The 25915-nt window shown below is 35.2% G+C and overlaps 1 protein-coding gene across 12 annotated transcripts in view; it reads right to left on the reverse strand.

Annotated features, from left to right (window-relative positions):
• The window catches only part of ANAPC10 (anaphase promoting complex subunit 10), a 267966-nt gene that overhangs the window by 224034 nt on the left and 18017 nt on the right, over window positions 1-25915 (reverse strand). For all 12 annotated transcript variants that reach the window (XR_007402287.1, XR_007402285.1, XR_007402288.1 and 9 more), the window contains one exon: window positions 6375-6495. Coding sequence is in view for 8 of the 12 variants with exons in the window: in XM_049094152.1 (XP_048950109.1) it covers window positions 6375-6495 (121 nt within the window). In the remaining 4 variants the exon portion in view is untranslated. The remainder of the gene's footprint in view (window positions 1-6374; window positions 6496-25915) is intronic.

A 25915-nucleotide genomic window follows, 5' to 3' on the forward strand; every position in this document is an offset into this window, starting at 1 on the left:
GATTTAAAGTCTAAAACTCCCTAGAAGTCTAACATTAAGCACAATCTGATTTTGACCTATGTATCTTCACTGTAACAATTCCCTGAATGAATGTAAACTCCTTACATACAGAGGCCATATTACCATTACCATCACAATAAATGTGTAGAATGCACACATACTTCCTCAGTCTTTCTTGCCACTCCTCCATACCTACCCAACTTCCAGGAAAATTACTTGCAGTTCTGCCATTATGCCATGCTTTACCAGCTTCTATACCTTTCTATACACCGTGCCCCTTCTAAAATGCCTGCACTTGATTCTCACCTGAGGTTTTATATTTATCCTTAAGATTCAGTTGAACCATCATCTCCTTTAGAAAAACTTTCTAAGCCATTGCTCCTAATATTCCACTGTGTTCCCACAGCTCCATGTGTATGTACTAGACGCTATTGTAATCTTTTATTTATTTGCCTGTCTTTTCCACCAAACTATGAAGTGCTTAAGGGCAGAAACAGTGATTATCTTTACTGTATTCCCAGTACCTAATATAAGGCCTGGCACTTAGCAGGCCATAAATAAGCATCTACTAAATAAAGCATGAATCTGTCTTGTAATGGAAATGCTAGATTATACCTCTACAGTCTGTGGTCAAACAACAACAACAAAAAACAAGAGACAAAGAATATTACTCTCTTAAAATATATATAAAGGGGAGCTTGAGTGGCTCAATCAGTTACTTGTCTGACTCTTAGTTTCAGTTCTTGTCATGATCTCAGGGTGGGAAGATGGGAGCCCTGTGTGGGGCCCCAGGCTCAGTGTGATATCAGCTTGAGATTCTCTCTTTCCCGCTCCTTCTCTCCCTCTCCTGCTCTCACACTCATGCTTGCTCTTTATCTATCAAAATAAATAAGATCTTTAAAAATATACATATATTCCACTGTGCAACATTTTAGATTCAAAAGGAAATATACCCCAAATGCATAGTCCTCTCAACTCCATTTTGGAAATAAGTAATGTGTAATCATGAATAACTTTTTTTAATTGCATATATTACTTTTAGAAAGGGATAAGAGAGGATAAAATTTCTGGCCTAAAAATTATATGTATTGCAACAAAATATTCCACACTCATTTCAAAGATGTTCTAGGGTCAGTTATAAAAATTAATTTTAAAAAATATTTTCTTTTGGGGGCATCTGGGTGGCTCAGTCAGTTAAGAGTCTGCCTTCAGCTCAGGTCATGATCCCACCTGGGATGGAAGCCCACATCAGGTTCCCTGCTCGGCAGGGAGTCTGCTTCTCCTTCTAATCCTCTCTACTGCTCCTGTTCTCTCTCTCTCACACTCACTTGCTCTCTCTCAAATTTAAAAAAATTTCTTTTAAACTACCTAAATTCAGCAAAAACCATTTTTTCCAAAGGCTCAATAAATTAAACACTGTCCTATCAAACCAATTTATGTTTATAGGTACCGCCTAAATCATTCTACTTTATATGAAGTTGTTTAAAACAGACTCCTCATTAGAAAGTAAATATAAGTAGATTTTAAGATCAATGGGATAGAGTTAAAGACTTTGTCTGCATCTTCTTACACTACCACACACATTAACAGAACTCAAATTATAATAGTAAATGTTATGCTAATAGAAGAGCTGACTTTTTAACCACTTTTGTCAAAGTACCAAATGTGGACTCCCATAGCCATGCTACTGATTCAAGACATAAGGAAGAGAGCCTAAAGGCTCACCCAGATGGAAGAAAAGAAAAATATCATTACAGCTCTCTTAACATTGATGATTTGTTTCAAGCTTCCTCTTAAAAAAAAAAAATCTTTTGGTAACAGCTTTATTATTTGAAGACAAAAACAAAGCTTAAAATTCACTTAAGTGCTCAATCTTGTGTTCCATTAATATTCTATCCTTTTGCAGTCACAAATTTTAGAAGCAAAATGCTAACAATGAATCAAAGGACAACTTTCACATATGCTGAAAGTATCTGCTTAACCGTCAGTTAACAAGTTGTTTTTTACAGAACTATATAGAAATAATTTTGAGACCTGTCATTCTACATCTAATAAATCACTTTAGTTTCATTTTTAAGTACAAAAATATCTATAATAACTTTTAAAAAGATAAAGAACTAGTTAACAAACTGAAAAGGACTTTAAGTTTCCTTGAATTTTAGCTGGAGATGTTTTCTTCAATGTTAAAATGGTTAATCTAAGATAGACTACTCTTTGATTTCTAAATGACAAAACATTTCCCTCACACATATTTTTCCTTCTGAGGGCAAAGGGAAAAAACAGCATTAAACCAAAACATAATGCTAAAAGGCAATGGATTTAAAAATTTTAAAAGCGTAGCACCTGGCTGACTTAGTTGGTAGACCTCATGACTCTCAATCACACAGCTTTGAGTTCAAGCCTTATATTAGGTATGAAGCCTACTTGAAAAAAAATAAATAACCAACAGGATAGATAAAAAATTTTAAAGCAACTATCTTTATTTGAAAACTTCTCTTGAATAACCCTCCAATGTCATGATAGACATGACTTTCTGCATAAAAGTAACACAGTTTGGGATGAAGTGTTTTAAGAAAATAATGCCATAAAGACTCTGAAATGCTAAATCCTCACTTCTATACAGAAGGAATCTTGTGGAAGCAATAAATGACACACATTTCATGACATGTTCTTAGGCTGTTGGTTCCCAACTTCCGTAGGGCAGACAATCATAAAAACAAAAAAGTAGCATGAGTGGCATAAATGAATTCACGTTATCAAGGAAGTTATTCAAGAGAAGCTTTGGTGTCAAAAACGTTCTATTTGACCAAACCTAGCGTTAGTATCTTGTAATCATTAAGCACAAAGTCTAAACTTCATTCCCACTGTAAGTGCCTCCTCAGGTATAGAGGTTGAAATATGCATTCTGGAAGAGTAAAGGGAAGGCCTGATCTCTCCGTAGAGATTTTTCAACAGAGGTTACAAAGATCAAGATAGAACAGTGTGCTTTATAACTGAAATGAAGGAAAACACAGGATAGAAAAAGAATAATTTTTTGATACGGTAGCCATTAGCTTTTCCTGCCCTGAACTAAATTTTTGTAAAGTTACTACTTCAAATCAATGATAAAATGCCAGAAAGTAGGTTTTTAGAATGTTTCAAGTAAACAAATCCATAATTTCTAGTAAAAAAAGAAAACCCATTAAACACTCTAATACACACTACACCCTCCCGTGGGCAAGCCTCCATGGAAAAATATAAAAAGATTTAGTTGGATTTTCCACTCAGTTAAATCAGTCCTATAACTAATGAAATGATGGCTCTAAAAACCTCATAAAAGTTAACACTACTTTAATCACTTGTCATAGTATCTGAGTTGGAAGAAAGATTTTTTAAAAATAACAATTTAGATCCTATAGAGTAGTAATTTAAGCAAATAAAATCATGATCTGCTTATCTTCCCTTAAAAAACAAAATATCAGATTATTTCCTTATCTTAGAAAAAAAGGTAAACAGAATAAATCACATATAAAGATGTATAATTAAAAGATAAAGTATACTTTATATCATGAGCTGCAAAGGTGGGATTAATATCTTAAAGCAAAATCCAAAAATTATGGTTCCTTAGTGAGAACTGTGGCAGAAAAGCAGTATGTTCATTAAGTTTTTCAGGAAAACAACTTACATTATCACCTGGTAATGTTTAGTATTACTGGTCTCATGAGGTTATGTGGTCACTACACAGAAATATAAACATACTTGGAATAAAATTAAGAGACTACCTAAAAGAGCCCTTATTCTATGTGGCTAATGTTTCAGTACTTAAGTGATATAACAGAAGCAAAAACCAGATTAAAGTATTCTGCAATGGTCCAAATACCATTTCAAGTTTGTCCAATTTACAACAGAATACAAAGTATATATTTAATACATAAGCCTAGAAATCATGTATGAAGATGTAAATTTCCCCAAATGCATCAAAGATATTTGAATATATATACTCTGAGAAAAACGAGTTACAACTAAGACTACTTAAAGTCTTATTAACTAGACTATGAGACCAGCAATTAAAGGACAATGGTGACATCTAGTGGACGTTTCAAATATATGCCACACATCTTGGATCAAGATCTGATTTTCAGTGTGTCACGTAATTCATAATCCCTGAGAGATTAAAGGACAAACCTTTAATTGTAAACTAAAACAAGCCAGCTCTGCTCCCAAAAGGCTGCTCAATATGAGTAACCCAATCTTGTGTAAATACAAAATGTTTAACAAAGTAAAGAAGTAGCATCTCAAGTCTTTAAAGCACTAAATACTGATTAAATGTATCAGATACATGACTAAAAGAAGGGCTGGCAAAAGGTTCAATATAATTATGGTAATAAAAATAATCTAAAATGTTATGAATGAAAAAAGTACTGGAGTAAATGAGGAAACTTACAAAGAAAATGAAGAACTGATCAATTTGTGAATTTATTCAAGCCTGGAAAGTACATATTAACCAGTATGGTCAGGCAAAATAAGTATTTTTAAACTAAAAGAAGAGTATCTTACTTACGACTATTTTTCAAAAACAAATTAGTATTCAAGAAAATTTTAAAAAAAGAAAAAAAATTTATAGGATCATTCTTTAAAAGTAAAGGGAGATAACTTTATCTTCCTTTAGGAATAAGACCAGGAAAAAAAAAAAAAAAAAAAAAGGAATAAGACCAGGGGCAGTGGTTTAGCGCCACCTTCAGCCTCGGGTATGATCCTAGGATTGACCTAGGATTGAGTCCCATGTCAGGCTAAGCCTGCTTCCCCCTCTGCCTGTGTCTCTGCCTCTCTCTCTCTGTGTCTGTCATGAATAAATAAATAAAATCTTAAAAAAAAAGAAAAAAGAAAAAGGAATAAGACCAGGTGATCATCTCAAAAAGTGACAAACTTATCTCAAAGAAGGACAAAGAAACAAAAAACCAACATGCCTGTGTGTGACAATGTCCTTACTTATTTGTCAGTATATAAATAAATTTCACAAGGAACCAACACTGCATTAAATAAGTAAATAATGAAAGAATATGTGATTCTTTTTTTTTTTAAGATCTTATTTATTCATGAGAGACACACAGAGAGAAATAGAGACATAGGCAGAGAAAGGTACTTGATAGGTACTCGATCCCAAGACCCCAGGATCACACCCTGAGCCAAAGGCAGATGCTCAATCACTGAGCCACCCAGATGCCCCAAGAATATATGATTCTTATTAAGTATTTTAACTAACTCAGGGAAGAAATATAAATGTAGAGACAAGGTCTTATAAACACTAAGTCAAATTAGTCCAGGCCACAAATTGGCTGGTCTTTCAAAAATCACAGGTGCTTCCCAGATCTCACAGAATCACCGAATTTAAAAGATTTTTAATGATTATTTGAGCTCAGTGACTTTCTGACAAGGGCCAGAACTTAACAAGTACAAAGTTGAAACTCATTGAAGGTATCTCTGAAATGTAAATATTGTGGGACTAATAGCATTCAGGTCACAATAGCATTATCCTAATAGCTTCAAAAAGTTATATAGCAGATAAATAAGTTGGGGTATTCAAACAATGGAGTACAACTCCGGAATATAAAAGAATGAAGCACTCTTACATGCAACAACAGGGATGGACTATCAAAAAATTAGGCTGAGCGAAAGAAGCCTTACAAAAAGTTATATCATCTGTGATTCCATCTACACAACATGCTAGAAGAGGCAAAACTGATATAGAATGAATGAACAAGCAAACAAAAAAAATTAGAACAACACTTACCTCTGAGAGTAGGATAGAGATGGAGATTGATGGGGAAGGGATATGAGGAAATTTTATGGGGTAATGAAAATGTTCTATAACTCAACAGGAGTCGGGATTACACATATGTTTGCTTTTGTCAAAACCAAATAATACACTTAAGATTTGTGTAAACTGTATATAATTGTACTTTAAAAAATGAACCTCAAGCAAATATTCGTAATTCCAGTTATCACAGAACATGCTGAAGTATCTGAGGTGCTAAGTACAAATATCTGCAACTTATACTGAAATGTATATAAAAATGAGATGAACTGATGGACAGATTATAATAAAGTAAATATAGCAAAATAATAATTATAGAATCTACAAAGTTAGTACACTGCAGTTCACTATACAATTCAGCTTTTCTGTATGTCTGAAAATCTCCATAATAAAAAACTGGAAAAAAAGTGAGATGACAATCAGAATTCAAAAAAAATTTCAAATATAAAAACTTAAAATGTTTTCTTAAATATTAGTAATTTTCCTCATATATTAACATTTTAATCTAATGTCAAATATAACTATTTTCTAAAAACAAGAGTTACAGGATGACATATTTTTTAAAATGTGAATGACATACCCGAATTTCTTGAAGATTGTGAAAATTATTTCCTACTCTGACCGATATCTTGCTTGGAGTATAGCTTTCATCAGATTTGTAGTCTGCATAAATACATAATGTCTTCACTGTTGTTTTTCTTCTAAAAACAATAAAATAAAAATATGCTCTTTATCATGCAGAAAGATCGTATCTAAAACAACTTCTGATCATAGTTTGCTAAAATGAGTACTTCAATCAATCATTTATAATTCCTTTCATTTTAGCAATAAAAATAAATAATAAATATACAGATATACATTTATATGGGCATCTCTTATCTAGAAGATGGTCAAGGGATGCCTGGGTGGCTCAGTGAGTTAAGTGTCTGCCTTTGACTCACGTCATGATCCCAGGGTTCTGGGATCCAGCCCTCAGTTGGGCTCCCTGCTCAGCTCTGCCCTCTTCTCCCACTACTTGCACGTGCTCTTTCTCTCTCTCAAATAAATAAAATCTTTCAACAACAACAACAACAAAAAGAACATGGCCAAGAACCAGATGTTAGCAAATTAAAAAGTTAAACCAAAAGAGGAACTTTAAAGTGCAAATAAGCATTAAGAATTTCAGTCCTCTTCATTTGTATTTTAGACAAATAAATTATTCTAACAAGCTTGGTTTTATCAGTAAATTACATAATTTCCTATGCCAATACTTGAAAATAACTACCACAGTAAGAAATTAAGTCCAGCAAAAATAAAATCATTTGTAATATAATTTTATAATATATAAACATATTATAGTATATGTTTTACAACAGCATAATTTCAAAATATAATGTCTTACTGCAAGAAATAAAATTCTGCCGTCTTTAAAACATACATATCTTACGAAGATAAGCAAAGACTAATATAACACAAAATTAATCTCAGAAAAAAATGCAAGTGGCCAAAAAACATGAAAATGTTTAATCTCTAGAAATCAAAGAAAGGGAAATTAAAATACAGATATTAGTTTTATCACACTGAAAAATATTAAAAATAATACTCAAATTTGATTAGAAAAAGGTACTTTCATAACCAGTTAGTTATGGTACACAGCCTTTGACTCATGAATTCAACTTCTAAGAATGCATTAAAAAGCAAAGATAGGGATCCCTGGGTGGCGCAGCGGTTTAGCGCCTGCCTTTGGCCCAGGGCGCGATCCTGGAGACCTGGGATCAAATCCCACGTCGGGCTCCCGGTGCATGGAGCCTGCTTCTCCCTCTGCCTGTGTCTCTGCCTCTCTCTCTCTCTCTCTTTCTCTGTGACTATCATAAATAAATACAAAAATTAAAAAAAAAAAAAAAGCAAAGATAACACAACTACTCAAAAATGGATGCAGAAAAATGTTTACCATCCTGGGGTTAAATTACTAAAAAATCATAAACAACCTAAATATCCATCTCAATAGGAAATTAGTTAAATAAATTATATTCAGTCTATAAAATTGTATAAGTTATACATATATAGGCTAGAGGAAAAAGCAGATTACAAGACAATATATACAGAAGGACTGCATTTTGGGGAAAACAAAAAAAATTTCAAGGCGTATAATAAACCTATCTATAAGTATACATGTTCTATATAAATACATATATACATACTACACATACATAGATGTACATAGAATCATATAAAAAATAATAAAAGTGACTAGTTTGGTAGAGTAGAACTATGGAAGAGCTTTCTTCTTTATGATTCATGCATTTTCTGATTAATTTTTTTTGCATTGAGTATATGCTACTTGGGTCATTAGGAAAAAGAAAAACACTAGATAATTTAAACATCAACCAAAAAAACCATTAAGAAGTCTATTTAAACGAGCTTTAAAAGTTAAGTTCTGGTATAAACTGGCACTAACTTAACAACAATGAGTTCCTTGAACAGAAGTAGTCTGTGTCAAAAGTCAACCTATAAAAACAGCAGGGGATCTGTAGCTCTTAGTGAGGGGACCAAACTTCTATAGCCCAAGCTATTCATCAGAAAGGAATGGGGAAAGTTAAGGACTTTTCCTTAAATAATAAAGACAGATCGAGATGTAAAACACTTAAATACCCAGGAACTGCTGACAGGATAAATACCATTTCCAGGTTTTCAGAAGAGGCCAGAGGTATCAAACTGACATCTTTCTCTTTCTGGTGGGCCAGGAAGGAGACATAAGAGGAAGTAAGGGAAGCTGGGGAAATTTTGAAGGGCGTACAGAAGATCTTTTCCCTGATGAGCCAGAGGCAGGGAGTGAAAGGTCTTTCTTATTCTGGAGAGATCAAAGATCATGAAGACTCTTGAGGACTTTTGCTTTCCTTTTTAACAAAAACAGATCTAAAGGATCAAGCTGTTTGCTCAGAATATTTTATCTCCAAGTTATGAAATTCACGATCATTTAGTCACTGGAACCCGCAAGATCATCAGGGTAAGATTAGAAAGGCAAAGAAGGGTAACAACAATAATGACTATAAAAACAACAGCAACAGCTAGAAAATAGCAAGTGGATACTGTGGCCCAGAAGTAAGGCTTTATATGCATTATTTCATTCATTCCTCAACCTTGGATATAGAAACTATTATCACCTTCGTTTCACTGATTTAAAATAAGAAAAAACATTACTTTAATAATAACTGGCTAGTAGGTGGGCACAGTTGGGAGTTCAAACATGTGTCCGTCTGTCTGCCTCACATGGTCTTACCTTTCCTGTTAATTAATTGTACTTAACTTATTCAACAGTCATTGATACTAGTTTACAGTAATATGTAGGTATCTGTAGTTCATTAAATTTTATCTGCCATAAGTTCTTAAGATCCATGTATTCCCAGAAATCATAGGTATAATGTTTGCTATATACATAATTTCATTACATTTGCAAAGGAAACTACAACGCCACCACAAGTTTAAAAACTGTTACTCTAGGGCAGCCTAGGTGGCTCAGCGGTTTAACGCCACCTTCAGCCCAGGGCCTGATCCTGGAGATCAAGTCCCACGTCGGGCTCTCTGCATGGAGCCTGCTTCTCTCTCTCTCTCTCTCTTTCTCTCTCGTATTAATAAATAAATAAAATCTTTAAAAAAATAAAAAAAATAAAAACTGTTACTCTAGAAGGTATCCATAAAACCTTTTAAAATTATTTATCAATTTTATCTCATGGTGCAGCAAAAAAAAAAATATAGCACAGAAACCATGCTATATGTCAAATAGCAATGCATGTGGGAAGATTAAATACATAGATTCTAAGACATCATGGTGGCTATTCAAATTACTCAAAACATCATTATAATAATAATCACCATATACTGAATGCTTATTCAGTGCCAAGCATCATGCTAAACTCTTAGGATAAAGTACTGTCGGAAGGGAAAAGGGAAAAGGGAAAAGAGTAACCCTTCCCCATTTCTGAGGACATAAGTAAGTAACATTTCTATTCCTCACCCACCCTTCCCTTTCTTCTGAGAAAGAGCTGCTGGCAGGATACATACATTGACTTTGTTCCTTCATGCCATAAATTTAATAGGGGCAGGCTCTACCTGGCCTGGCACTTTTATGACTGGAAGAGCATGTCTGTTTAATTCTAGGGTTTAATATTAAGAAACACATGTAACTGCAGATGTAAGCCCCTTTCTCAAGCATCAGCTTTGTCAGTTTTACAAGGGTGATATTTTGGTCTCCATTTGCGGACTCCTGGATAAATTTCTCAACTCACTGGGAACCCATGAAATTGTAAGAGAAGACATTAGTAACAGATGCTCCTGGATGCCAACCTAACAGCCCCTTTTCCCTTTCTTCTTCATATCATCCTGCTAAAAGACTATATTCCCCAGCTTCCCTTAAATCTATAAATGACCATATGGCTAAATTATGGCCAGTGAGATTTGAATCAAATGACTATATTTTAAAAAGTTTCCTTAAAGGAAGACATACCCTCTTACCTTCCCCACCTACTCCTTCCTGTTGCTTAGGATATGGACATGATGGGTAGAATTCCAATAGGCACCTTGAATCATGAGGTGACCCTCAGGATAGAGCTCTTGAGCTAAGAATGCTAGAATCGAAAGAGAAGGTATCTGAGTCCACAATACACTGTGTGGCTGCCATACCACTCTTGAATTGCCAGGTTCCTCTTATATGAAGAGAAAGAGAACATAAATCTCTACTTTGTTTAAAGCATTGTTATTAGAAGCTCTATTACAAAAAAAAAAAAAATAGGCAGCAGCTCTGTTAGCAGAAGGTCTCATTCCTATTTAATCATGTCCCCCATTATAGATAAGGAAATGGAGGCTCAGATGCAGGGTAAGCAAAAAGTCTGATTTACAGATCTAGTAAAGCCCAGAGCCAGAATTTGAATCCAGGTCTGTAGGACTACAATATATAAGAGAAGGTACTAACTCCTGAGGCATAAGACTTAACACTAACGAAATAGTTACAATATTCTATTTATCATTTCATGTTAACATTCTAGATACATTATTACTAAGAGACTGAGACATAAAGAGTCCACAAACTTGCCTAAAACAAAAGGCAAACAAATGGTTTACATTTAGAATAAGTGACTACATTCTTCTTTGTTCCTCATACAATGGTGGAAAATGTCCCTTCGAAGGGAGAAGAAATGGGTAGGAAATATCAGAAAGGGAGACAGAACATGAAGACTCCTAACTCTGGGAAACGAACTAGGGGTGGTGGAAGGGGAGGAGGGCGGCGGGTGGAGGTGAATGGGTGACGGGCACTGAGGGGGGCACTTGACAGGATGAGCACTGGGTGTTATTCTGTATGTTGGCAAACTGAACACCAATAAAAAATAAATTTATTATTAAAAAAAAAAAAGAAAATGTCTCTTCATGTAAAAGTTAATTTTCATCAATACGAACAGAATGCTAAAATGCAAGTTTTCACTAAAGGGTAAGACAACAAATACCATGTTTTAATAGGATATATAAAACCTCAGTGTAATTTTGTCAGCAGTAATGGTTAAAAACAAAACAAAACAAAAAACACCAGTCAGGGATGTCTGCACATGAAGAAGTAACTGCCATAGGACTTGACCCCCACACCATAAACAACTAAATGCCAGACAAACACATATGAAACAACTATCTGCAGACACTGAACAGAAGACAGCACTAAGAATTCTGAGAGACTGGATATAAATGAGGTGAACTCTATGAACAACTGGGCTTGCTAACTGAAAGGCAATTTCCAGACTGCAATGCAGGGTGGGCACAGCCTAACAGAATCTTTCAGGCTCACTAAGCTGAGGAAGGAGTGATCCTGTGGAAAAACTCCAGAAGTCTGCATGCAGTGTCCTGCACATGCACAGGATGAAACTCTACAAAGACAAGCAAAGAACAGCATTTGCTGGGCAAGGAACAATTACTGGGAAAAAGTAAGCTAAATAATTCCCAGAGGTCACAAAGTGTAGGGAAATCACTGGAGTTCCCAAGAACCAAAGTGGGGAGAGTACAAACACCTCTTCAGATATTTAGTATATTCAGTTGAGATCCCAGAAGGGTCAAGCCTTAGTATACTTGAGGCTAATCTTGCCCAAGAAAAGTGATCTTAAAGTGTGGTGTAGGGACTTGTGGAGGACTTCAAGACCCTTTTGGGGGATTGACAAGGTCACAACTATATTCCTAATAATACCAAGATGTTACTTGCCTTTTTCAGAAGCACTCTCTTATGAGTACACAGTGGAGTGTTCCAAATACTATCTGGCATGGGATGTTGCAAAAGATTTAATGAAGAGGCACATATGAGATTCCAGCTGTTCTCTCTTAAGCCAGTCATAAAAGACATTCACACCCAAAAAGTAAATCAATAATTTTATTTTCACTATTTTTTTTGGAGGAGACAGTTATTTTTCATTTCAAAAAGTGTTATTTAAGCAAACATATAATAGGTTAATCATTATTTAATTTTAGATGAACAAATATTCTAAAATTCTTCAGCCATAATTTCTAACATAGTAAATACTGACAGATAAAAAAATAAATAAAATAAAAGATCTTTGGAGACCTAGATAAAAGTTTGTGGTACTAAAACCAAAAAAAAAAAAAAAAATAGGCATGCCTGGGTGGCTCCGGGGTTCAGCATCTGCCTTCAGCTCAGGATATGATCTCGGAGTTCCAGGATCGAGTCCCACATCGGGCTCCTGCATGGAGCCTGCTTCTCCTCTCTCTGCCTATGTCTTTGACTCTCTCTGTCTCTCATGAATAAATAAATAAAATCTTTAAAAACTAAAATAAAATGGGGATCCCTGGGTGGCTCAGCGATTTAGCACCAGCCTTCAGCGCAGGGTGTGATCCTGGAGTCCTGGGATGAGTCCCACATCGGGCTCCCTGCATGGAGCCTACTTCTCCCTCTGCCTATGTCTCTGCTTCTCTCTCTCTGTCTCTGTGTCTCTCATGAATAAATAATATATATATATATATATATATATATATATATATATATATATATATATATTTAAAAATAAAATAAAATGAAACAAAATACTAAATCCAGCATCCAATCAAAAATTACTACAAGAATCAGAAAAAGGTGACCAGCAATAAGGGAAAAAAAATGGTCAATAAAGATACGGAAAAGACAGAGATGACAGATTTAAAAAAACAAGGAATTAAAAGAGAAAATATAAATATCTACCTACAGGCCCAGCAAACCATCTGAAACTTTGTGGCTTAAAAAATAATCATTTTTTTGTTTATGAATCTGGAATTTGGGCAGGACTCAGAAGGGAAGTTCTACACAGCTCAGGTGTGGCAGCCTGACTTGAGATCTAAAGGCTCTGCTTCCAAGACAGCTCACTAATATGACTGAAAAGCTGGTGCTAGTTATTGGCTGGGAGCTTATTAGTTAAGGCTTTGGCCTTTGGTCCATTTCTTCATGGGCTTCTCTTTTTGATGTGGGTTTTCTCACAGCATGATAGATGAGCATCAGGAAGAGAATCACATAAAAGAGAAAAAAGGTAGAGGTTATATACTTTTTATGACCCAGGCTTAGAAATAACTGTCATCCATATTCTCAGGCAACAAACCCACAAGGGCCTGACCAATTGCAACTGAGGAGACATAAATGCCATCTCTTTAATAGGCAGTTGCAAAGCTGTAGAAGGACATGTGCAATAGAAAATAATGTCATGGGATGCCTAGGTTGGTTAGGTGTCTGCCTTCAGCTCAGGTCATAGTCCTGGGATCAAGCCCTGCATTGGGTGCCCTGGTGAGTGAGGAATCTGCTTCTCCCTCTTTCTCTCTGCCCCTTCCCCCTTACTCATGCTTTTTCTCATGCTTTTTCTCATGCTCTCTCTGGTGCTCTCTCTCATACGTACACACATGCACTACCTCTCTCTCTCAAAATCTTAAAAAAAAAGAATGTTGTGAGCATACTGGAAAATACAATGTGTCATAAAGATACTCAGAAGAAAACATGAGCACAATGTGGAAAGATAAAAAGCATTTCTAAAAATGGAATTTGTAGACATGAAGAAATCTGAAATAAATTCACTGGAGAGGATTAACAGCAGTTTAAATATTGCAGAGGACTATGAATGTAATGATATATAATTATAGAAACTCAAAAATTAATCATACAAACAAAAAGCTCTCATCCCCCATTAAAATAAATAGCATATGGGTGATCTATGAGAGAGTATAAAGTAGACTAACATGTAATTGGAGTCCCAGGAAAAAAGCAAGTAGAAAGCATTTGAAAGAATTATAGCCAAAATTTTTCCAAATTCAATGAAAAGTACCCAAAGATTCATGAAGGTCAATGATAAACACAAAGAAATCCACATCAGGAAAGTCATAATTACATTGCTTTAAAAAAAATAGCAATAAAGAAAAAAATCTTAAAAATAGGAGTGGGGGTGATGAGGAGACACATTAAATACAGAGAAATAAACGTAAGAAAGACAAGAAACTTCATGTCAGAATCACTGATGGAACAGCATCTTTCAAGTGTAAAGAAAAGAAAAAAAAAAAAAACTAGAATTCAGAACCCAGTGAATTATATTGTAAAAATAAAGACAAAACAGGAGCGTGTGAGTAGGTCAATCGATTAAGCATCCCACTCTTGATTTTAGCTCAGGTCATGATCTACGGGTTGTAGGACCAAGCCCCGTGTCCAGTTCCCCAGTTAGTAGGAAGTCTGCTAGAGAGTCTCTCTCTCACTCTTCCTCTGCCCCTCCCCCTACCCTCTCTAAAAATAAAATCTTTAAAAAACTAAATAAAAGACAAAATAGAGACATTTTCAAACAAACAAAAGCTGTGAGAATTGGTCACCAACAAATTTGCACAATGAGTAACATTAAAGTTCTTCAGAAGGAAGGAAAATACCAAATAGAAATGTGAATCTATATAAGGGAATAAAGAGTACTGAAAATAAAAAAATTTTAAAAAGAGTACTGAAAATAATAAATATATAAGTGAATATAAAATATTTTTCACATTTAAGATGTTTTCTAAAGGTAATTGTTTAAAGCAATATGTTGTGGAAAAAATAAACAAAGCAATATGTTGTGGACTTTGTAAGAAATGGAGAAATAAAGTACATGACAATAGCAGCATAAAGGAAAATGGGGAAATGGGAAAAAAGAATTTAAGATTCTTTTTTTTTTTTTTTTTTTTTTTTATTTATTTATGATAGTCACAGAGAGAGAGAGAAAGAGGCAGAGACACAGGCAGAGGGAGAAGCAGGCTCCATGCACCGGGAGCCCGATGTGGGATTCGATCCTGAGTCTCCAGGATCACGCCCTGGGCCAAAGGCAGGCGCCAAACCGCTGCGCCACCCAGGGATCCCTAAGATTCTTGTATTATGTGTGAAATGTTATTATTTGAAGGCAGACTGTAATAAGTTAAAGATGCATATTGTAAATCTTGGAATCATTAACATTTTAAAACAATATTAAATAAAATAAAGGCATACACTTAATAAGCTAATAGTAAAGAACAATAAAATTGATATCAACAATAGCCAAATTATGAAAAGAGACCAAATGTCCAAAACTGATGAATGGATAAAAAAGATTTGGCATATAGAAAACTTCCAAACTCATTCTATGAGGCCAGTATTACCTTGATTCCAAAACAAGACAAAGATCCACCAAAAAGGCGAACTACAGACCAATATCCCTGATGAATATGGATGCAAAAATTCTCAAGATACTAGCTAATAGGATCCAACAGTTACATTAAAAGGATTATTCACCACAACGAAGTGGGATTTATTCCTGGGCTGCAAGGGTGATTCAGCATCTGCAAATCAACATGATACACCACATTAATAAAAGAAAGGACAAGACCCATATATTCTCACCATAGATGCAGGGAAAGCATTTGACAAAATACAGCATTCTTTCTTGATTAAAACTCTCTGCAGTGTAGGGATAGAGGGAACATACCTCAATACCATAAAAGCATTATACAAAAAACCCACAGCAAATATTATCCTCAATGGGGAAAAACTGAGAGCTTTTTCCCCTAGGTCAGAATAGGACAGAGACATCCATTCTCATCACTGTTGTTCAATATAGTATTAGAAGCCCTAGCCTCAGCAATCAGACAACAAAAAGAAATAAAAGGTATCCAAATCAGCACTGAAGTCAAATTTTGGTCTTCGTACATGACATGATACTCTATGTTGAAAGACTCAAAAGACTCCACCCAAAAATTGCTAGAACTCATACAGAAATTCAGCAAAATGGCAGGATATAAAACCAATGCAGAGAAATCAATTGCATTTCTTTTTTTTTTTTTTTTTAAGATTTTTATTTATTTATTCTTGAGAGACACACAGAGAGAGGCAGAGACACAGGCAGAGGGAGAAGCAGGCTCCATGCAGGGAGTCTAATGCGGGACTCCATGCCGGGATTCCAAGGATCACGCCCTGGGCCCAAGGCAGAGCTAAACCACTGAGCCACCCAGGAATCCCCCAATTGCATTTCTATACACAGACAGAAGAAAGAGAAATCAAGGAATTGATCCCATTTACAATTGCGTCAAAATCCATTAAGATACCTAGGAATAAACCTAACCAAAAAGGTAAAGATCTGTATTTTGAAAACTATAGAACGTATATGAAAGAAAATGAAGAAGACCCAAAGAAATGGAAAAACATTTCATGCTCATGGACTGGAAAAACAAATATTGTTAAAATATCTTTGCCACCCAGAGCAATCTACACAGTCAATGCAATCCCTATCAAAATACCATCAACATTTTTCACATAGCTGGAACAAATAATCCTAAAATTTGTATGGAACCAGAAAAGGCCCTGAATAGCCAAAGAAATGTTGAAAAAGAAAATCAAAGCTGGTGGCATCACAATTCAGAACTTCAAGCTGTATTACAAAACCGTAATTGTCAAGACAGTATGGTACTGGCATAAAAATAGACACATAGATCAAATGAACAGACTAGAGAACCCAGAAATGGACCCTAATTCTATGACCAACTAATCTTCAACAAAGCAGGAAAGAATATCCAATGGAAAAAAAAAAAAAAAGACAGTCTCTTCAACAAATGGTGTTGGGAAAATTGGGCAGTCACATGCAAAAGAATAAAACTGGACCACTTTCCTATATCATACACAAAAATAAGCTTAAAATGGATAAAAGCTCTAAATGTGAGGCAGGAATCCATCAAAAACCTACAGGAGAATACAGGCAGCAATCTCTTTGACCTTGGCTAGAGCAACTTCTTGTTAGACATATCTTTAAAGGTGAAGGAAACAAAAGCAAAAACGAACAACTGGGACTTAATCAAGATAAAATGCTTTTGCACAGCAAAGAGTTGACAAAACTAAAACCCAACCTACAGAATGTGAGAAGATATTTGCAAATATTTTATCAGATAAAGGGCTAGTATCAAAATCTATAAAGAACTTATCAAACTCAACATCTTAAAAACAAACTATCCAGTCATGAAATAGGCGGAAAACATGAACAAACATTTCTCCAAAGACGTACAAATGGCCAACAGACACGTGAAAAAATGTTCAGCATCACTGCACATCAGAGAAATAAAATCAAAACCACACTGAGGGAGATCCCTGGGTGGCTCAGCGGTTTGGCGCCTGCCTTCAGCCCAGGACGTGATCCTGGGGACTCGGGATCTAGTCCCACATCAGGCTCCATGCATGGAGCCTGCTTCTCCCTCTGCCTGTGTCTCTGCCTCTTTCTGTCTCTCCTAAATAAATAATAAATAAATAAATAAATAAATAAATAAATAAATAAAATCTTTAAAAAAAAAAAAAAACACAATGAGATACCACCTCACACCAGTCAGAAAGTAAAATTAACAAGTCAGGAAACAACAGATGTTGGCAAGAATGTGGAAAAAGGGGAACCACTGTTGGTGGGAAAGCAAGCCAGTACCTCCACTCTGGAAAACGGTATGGAGATTCCTCAAAAAGTTAAAGCTACCCGACAACCCCAGCAATTGCACTACCAGGTATTTATACAAAGGATACGAACATAGTGATTCGAAGAGTCACCTGCACCCCAATGTTCATAACAGCAATGTCCACAGTAGCCAAACTATGGGAAGAGCCTAGATGTCCATCAGCAAATGAATGGATAAAGAAGATGTTTTATATATATATATATATATATAAAATGGAATATTCCTCATCCATCAAAAAAATGAAATCTTACCATCTGCAACAATGCAGATGGAAATAGAGGGTATTATGCTGAGCAAAAATAAGTCAATCAGAGAGACAATTATCATATGATTTCACTCATATGTGGAATATAAGAAATAGTGAAAGGGACTATAACGGAAAAGAGGGAAACTGAGTGGGGAAACATTAGAGAAGACAAACCATGAAAGACTCCTAACTCTGGGAAACAAAGGGTTGCAGAAAAGGAGGGATGAGGCAGGATAGTGTAACTGCATGATGGGCATCAAGCAGGGCACTTAATGGGGTGAGCACTGGGCTGATAGAGGAGAGGTGAGTTGGGGATGGGTTAAATGGGTGGGTGATGGGTATCAAGGAGAGCACTTGTGGTGAGCACTGGGTGATATATGAATGTGATGAATCACTACATTCTACTCCTGAAACCATTATTATACTATATAATAACTAAAATTTAAATAAAAACTTGAAACAAGTAAACAACAACAAAAAAGATCAGTAAAACTGATAAATCTCCAGCCAATCTGACTAGACATCAAAAAGAGAAATGGTAAAAGTTATCAATACCAGGTATAAAATAAAAGATATTACTATAGTTCCAACAGAAATTAAAGTTAATAAATGAATATTAGAAATACCTAGGTCAATAAATTAAAATAATTTTGATAAAAAGGAACAAATTCTTCAAAAAAACACAAATTTTCAAAACGGATTCAAGAAAAAATAGAAAATGAAGATTTTATTTAAAAAATACTATTCCTAGTATGCTGAGGATTTATTTATTTTTTTTTCCTCTCCCTGAAAATGGGCTGACTTTTTTTTTTAATTAATTAATTTATTTATTTATTTTAATTTATTTTTTATTGGTGTTCAATTTACTAACATACAGAATAACCCCCAGTGCCCGTCACCCATTCACTCCCACCCCCCGCCCTCCTCCCCTTCCACCACCCCTAGTTCGTTTCCCAGAGTTAGCAGTCTTTACGTTCTGTCTCCCTTTCTGATATTTCCCACACATTTCTTCCCCCTTCCCTTATATTCCCTTTCACTATTATTTATATTCCCCAAATGAATGAGAACATATAATGTTTGTCCTTCTCCGACTGGCTTACTTCACTCAGCATAATACCCTCCAGTTCCATCCACGTTGAAGCAAATGGTGGGTATTTGTCATTTCTAATAGCTGAGTAATATTCCATTGTATACATAAACCACATCTTCTTTATCCATTCATCTTTCGTTGGACACCGAGGCTCCTTCCACAGTTTGGCTATCGTGGCCATTGCTGCTATAAACATCGGGGTGCAGGTGTCCTGGCGTTTCATTGCATTTGTCTCTTTGGGGTAAATCCCCAACAGTGCAATTGCTGGGTCGTAGGGCAGGTATATTTTTAACTGTTTGAGGAACCTCCACACAGTTTTCCAGAGTGGCTGCACCAGTTCACATTCCCACCAACAGTGTATGAGGGTTCCCTTTTCTCCGCATCCTCTCCAACATTTGTTGTTTCCTGCCTTGTTAATTTTCCCCATTCTCACTGGTGTGAGGTGGTATCTCATTGTGGTTTTGATTTGTATTTCCCGGATGGCAAGTGATGCAGAGCATTTTCTCATGTGCATGTTGGCCATGTCTATGTCTTCCTCTGTGAGATTTCTCTTCATGTCTTTTGCCCATTTCATGATTGGATTGTTTGTTTCTTTGGTGTTGAGTTTGATAAGTTCTTTATAGATCTTGGAAACTAGCCCTTTATCTGATATGTCATTTGCAAATATCTTCTCCCATTCTGTAGGTTGTCTTTGAGTTTTGTTGACTGTATCCTTTGCTGTGCAAAAGCTTCTTATCTTGATGAAGTCCCAATAGTTCATTTTTGCTTTTGTTTCTTTTGCCTTCGTGGATGTATCTTGCAAGAAGTTACTATGGCCGAGTTCAAAAAGGGTGTTGCCTGTGTTCTTCTCTAGGATTTTGATGGACTCTTGTCTCACATTTAGATCTTTCATCCATTTTGAGTTTATCTTTGTGTATGGTGCAAGAGAGTGGTCTAGTTTCATTCTTCTGCATGTGGATGTCCAATTTTCCCAGCACCATTTATTGAAGAGACTGTCTTTCTTCCAATGGATAGTCTTTCCTCCTTTATCGAAAATTAGTTGCCCATAAAGTTCAGGGTCCACTTCTGGATTCTCTATTCTGTTCCACTGATCTATGTGTCTGTTTTTGTGCCAGTACCACACTGTCTTGATGACCACAGCTTTGTAGTACAACCTGAAATCTGGCATTGTGATGCCCCCAGATATGGTTTTCTTTTTTCAAATGCTGTTTCTACATCTATTTATATGATCATATGATTTTTCTTTAGTCTGTTGAGAGGGCAAATTTCATTGATTTTTTTCTTATTGTAAAATATACATAATATTTTTTTATTATTTTAAGTGTATAGGTCAGTGGCATTAAGTACATTCATATTGTTACCACCATTGCCACTATCCATCTCTAGAACTTTATATCATTCCAAACCAAAACTCTATATCCATTAAACAGTAAGTTTCTATCCTCTCCACCCACAAAAGCATCCATAAGATAAGAGTTGCTTTAAGCATACAATCAAGTAAAGAGAGCACCAATGCTAAATCACCAAGACAGAATTGGCAATTATAAGTTTTCCTTCTCCATTCCCATCCAGCAAGACTGGAGAGTTCAGAATTAGTTAAAAATATGGGTAAAAGCTATAGAAGCAAACCACACCTTCTTCTTCCATTTACAGTAGATTGAAGCTTATGGAGAGGAAGAAACCTTAAAAGAAACAAGCAACTCTGAGGCTTTCACTGTTAGTTATGACTACTAGCTTATTTCATTACAGCTAGGATGGAATGTTTTAATTTCTAGTCTGTTTTGCTACTTGAAATGAACAGAGAACTGTATATATTACCCAAAACTGTCATACCTATTTCCCACAGGAAAGGGAAAGAACTTGCCCCGAATTAAAAAGAACAATGAGGTATAAAAGTAAATGCTACTTTGTTATTATACACTTCAGGTCTATCCTGACACATCAATAATACATACCAATTATTTCTAAAATCTACATGCTCAACTAGCCAAGAAACTGCTACAGGATATAAGTTGCTTATTTTCTCTGTGAAGGGAAGAATATCTAAGGAGTCAAATATTCTGTTTCATCTTAACAAAATACAGTTTACCCTTGAACAACATGAGTTTGAATTGCACAGGTCCACTCCTACTCAGGTTTTTTCAATAAATACAGTACAGTATTGAAAATGTTCTTTTCCTTATGATTTTCTTAATAACAGTTTCTTTTTTCTAGTCTACTTTATTTTAAGAATACAGGGTAAAATACATATACATAGTATGTTTTAATTATTTATGTTATCAATAAGGATTCTAGTCAACACAGTAGGCTATTAGTAATTAAGTTTTTGGGGATTCAAAAGTTACAGGTAGATTTTCAACCATGAAGGGGAGCCCCTGACTCCTTTCGCTGTTCAAGGGTCAACTGCATAAAGTCCAAACTGAACCTCTTTCAAGCTTATTTGTAATATAATTTTCAAAACACAAAGTCCTTTCCTTACTACATAATAGACTCACGAACACACATACAGAAAGCAAATGGAAGAAAGCTGAACATGGAGCTTACGTAACAGAGTTTTAAGAGTCAGTTCCTAAGAGATAAAAAAAAAAAAAAAGGCATCCAATCCTAAATTACATCATATATTTTAGTCATAATCTTTGACAAATTCCTAATATTTCCTTTAATTTTTTTCATTCATAATTCAATGTGTAGTTGACTGGAAAAGTCCCAATAAATATCTGGTTGAGGTTAACAATTTCAAATATAGTTACAATTGCCTTAAATTATTAATAAGCTGTGCTCACTTTGGCAGCACATATACTAAATTATTAATAAGCTTAGTACCTATTATTTTGTTAATGTCTAAATTTTTTCACCATAAAAAAAATAGAGAGGACCAAGCAAAATGGGATATTGGAGCCTGTTCAAAGTGAGGAGTGCATTCACATGGGGGAAGGAAGGAAGTATAGTACGGCCCATGTGGAAGTGAGCAGAACTTCTGAAGAGGAAAGCGGCTACACATGGGGAATGGGGTGTTTGAGCCTGAGTAGAGTGATGAAGACATCCACACTACAAGGTGACCCAATGTGGCATATAAAAGCCTGTGTGGAATGTGAAGTCAGCCCCATTGTAAGGTAGCCTATTATGGAGTATCAAGCCCAAAGAGGGATAAGAGCACATATGCGCACCATACAGTGAGGTTCTAGAGCCAAGAAGGGTTAGAAAGTTGGCCTGGCATGCAACGTCAAAGTCCAAGTGGACTGAAGAGAACATCCACACAAGGGAGTGACTGATGTAAGGTGTCAGATCCCAGACCAGGAGAAAAAGGTTATCTACAAATAGGGAAGAGCATATAGAGTGAAAAGACAACAGCACAGGATAGGTTGAGAGCCTAGGTGGGGTAAAGGGGCATCTGTGGAGGGGAGGGAACTATGAGAGAACTGGAACACTGGTTACATACTGGGGAATTAATGAAGTAAGTAGGAAGGATAAGAGAACCAACCAGGTTCTCATTCATGAAAGGGCTTATGAATAGAAAGAAAAAAAAAAGAGAATAAACCCTGTTCACTCTGGACTGTAACTGGAAGTGTTGGAATGAATTTATGATTTTTGTATATGTATGAAGACAGAGAAATAAATACTGATGTAAATATGTTTATATATGTATGTGTTACATACATATATCCCCTTACTAAGAAGGCTTAGAAACAGCAATATCACACAGCAATGAGCATATCCAATACAAGACATGGTATATTGGGTTTGCTCAATACACTAAGCTGGTTTCTTTCTTTTTTCATTTTTTTTTGTTTTGTTTGGGGGCTTTTTTTTAGATTTAATTCTTTGAGAGAGAGAGAATGGGGGAGGGGGAAGCAGAGGGAGAGAAACTCAAGCAGACTCCCCACTGAGCAGGGAGCCCAATATGGGGCTCGATGTCTCAACCAAGACCATGACCTGAGATGAAATCAAGAGTCAGGTGCTTAACTGAGACACCCCAATACCCCCCCGCAAAATCTGGTTCTAACTACTATTCTCCACTAAAATACACCTGATTTTAGAGAAATGGGGCACAGAATCTTTTGCCAGAACAGAAGAAATTGCTCAAATAATCAATAGAGACTGTCAAAACGTAATAGCATCAACTGGAGGGGACTCCCACTGGCCAAATCTGAGGCAATTTGAGCACTGACACAAACGATGATAGTAATAGATTTAAAACAGGTGAATAAAAACAGTAAACTTTGAGCACATGCTGATAGCAATAATTTTGAATAAAATGAAAGAATCTTTTCAGTGGAGAAGTTTAATAGATATAGATACTACCGTAATAGAAGTAAACACTCATCAGTCAAGGGACAAAATAAAAATCATGTACCTCAAGTATTAAGATGCAATGACAAGGACAGAACATCACTTCTGTGCTACTTCTCCTAAAGATGTAGAACCTGAAGTTACTCATGAAGATCAAAGAAACCCAAATTAAGGGACATTCTTTAAAATAACTGGCCTATAATCTTCAAAAGTGCTGAGTCAAATAAAGAGTGAAGAAATGTTCCATATTAAAAAGAGAGTAAAGAGAAGGGACAACCAAATTCAACCTGTGATTCAACTTCACTGCTACAATTGGTAGAACAGGAATGGGGTTGTAAAATTAAACATATCACTGTTAATTTCCTAAGGATGTATTTATTGTTGTTATATAGAAGAAGGTCTTTATTTATAGGAATGACATATGAAAGCATTCTGGAGAGTTGAGACATACATTGCCAATGTAGTCTGAAACAATTGTGGGAGGGAGGGATTGTAATGCATTTAGAACTTTTAAGTGTGAGATTGTTTTAAAATTCTTAATCAGTTTCCCTTTTTCTAAAACATTTGTTTTCAAAATGTGTTTGTCAAAGCCTTAGGCTTCCCTAGTTAGGGCAAAGGCTAAGTTAAGCAGGGAGGGCCTTAAGTTCCTGACTGTTTTAATAAGCTTAGTTGAGAAACAGCTGAATACTAACTACAAACAGTTCTTTAAGTCCAGACTGCTAGATCACATCCAGGCTCTATAACTGCATGGATTGTGACCTGGATAAGCTAATCTTTCTAAATTTTAGTTTTTTCATCTATAAAATGAGAAAAATGATAGTACCTACATCTTACTAAAGATGTTTTGAGGATCATTTAAAAATGATATATATTAATAACTATTAAATATTAAACTTTTAATGAGATAATACAATACCTGATACTTTTAATGCTCTATAAATATAACATATTTTTATTATTAATTCTTCAATACATTGGCCTTCTGTATAAAATTGCATTTCCTAAAAAGAAAAAATCCTAAAAATAAATAAATAAATAAAAATAAATAAAATTAAAAATAAAATTAAAAAAAGAAAAAAAGAAAAATTAAAAAAAAAGAAAAAATCCTGCCATTCTAATATAATACAATTAAATTAAGACACTCATTGTACCAGCTTTGATAGCCTTTGTTGTCATGGAAAAGAAATTTACCCTACCCAGTATAATGGTTAAAAGCACAGGCTCTCTGGTCAGAGTGCTTGTGTTCAGATGCAATGCTACCAGTTATTTGCTGTGTGATCTTGGGCAAGTTACTTAATTTATATAGGTCTGCTTCTGAGACTATTTTAAAAAGGATAAAAATAGCTGTAAAGGTTAAATGAAATGAACAGATAACACATTTTAGCCAAGTATCTGATGTTTTAAGTCTTTAAATACTAGGTGCTGTTTTTATTTCTGGTAAATACATATTTAATACATAAGGACAAGAATTGGCATACTATGACCCACTGGGTAAACTATGCCACCAACTACTTTTTTTAAGACAAAGTTTAATTAGAATAACTAAATTTAGCCAGTGTACATTGCCTATAGCTGCTTTTATGCTATAATGGCCCTAGTAGTTGCAATAGAGACCAAATAGCTCAGAAAGCAAAAATGGTTAATTTCTGACTTTTCCATAAGAAATGTGCTGATCTGTACCATCAGTGAGAAAAACAAACTAAAGGGGCATCTTGCTGGCTCATGTGAGTCTTGATCAACCTGGGGTTGCAGGTTTAAGCCCCACATTGGGTGCAGAGATAACTTAAAAATAAAATCTTTTTTTAAAAAGAAAAGAAAAAAAAAAGAAAAAAAACTAAAAATACAATGCTGGAAAATGTTAAAATAGATGATATAACTATTTATATAATCTACAGATATATGTATATTTATATAATAGAGGATTTCCATGGGGCAGGATAACCAAGTTAGCTGTTTTCCACCTATCTCAATACACTCAAAGCAATTGAAAAACATATGGCCATGTTCCTTTCCCCAAGAAAGTAAGCATTTCAAAACTGAAAATGTCCTTAAAGGTTTTAAGTTAAGACAATTTTTTTCCAATGGAAATACAAATTTGAGAATTACATGAATAGACTATACATAAAGGACATACTGTTATCACTCCAGATGTAGTTAAAGCAATACGTTAAGGCATTGCTTTGGGTCATAAGCAGAGCATATTTTTCTGAGATAAATCATCTTGAAAAGTATATTTAAGACATCTCTATGTAGGGCCACCTGGGTGGCCCAGTGGCTGAGCATCTGCCTTCAGCTCTGCGCATGATCCCAGAGTTCCGGGATCAAGTCCCACATTGGGGGACTTGCCTGGAGCCTGCTTCTCCCTCTGCCTGTGTCTGCCTCTCTCTCTCTCTCTCTGTCTGTCTCTCATGAACAAATAAAATCTTTAAAAAAAAAATCTCTATGTAAAAGGAACTGTGTAAAATACTATAAAGAATTCACAAAGATAAGATGAGTAAACTTAAAACAATCTACATGAGTAGAAAAATAATCT

This window comes from Canis lupus, chromosome 15, assembly GCF_003254725.2.
Source record: "Canis lupus dingo isolate Sandy chromosome 15, ASM325472v2, whole genome shotgun sequence".
Taxonomy (NCBI): Eukaryota; Metazoa; Chordata; class Mammalia; order Carnivora; family Canidae; genus Canis; species Canis lupus.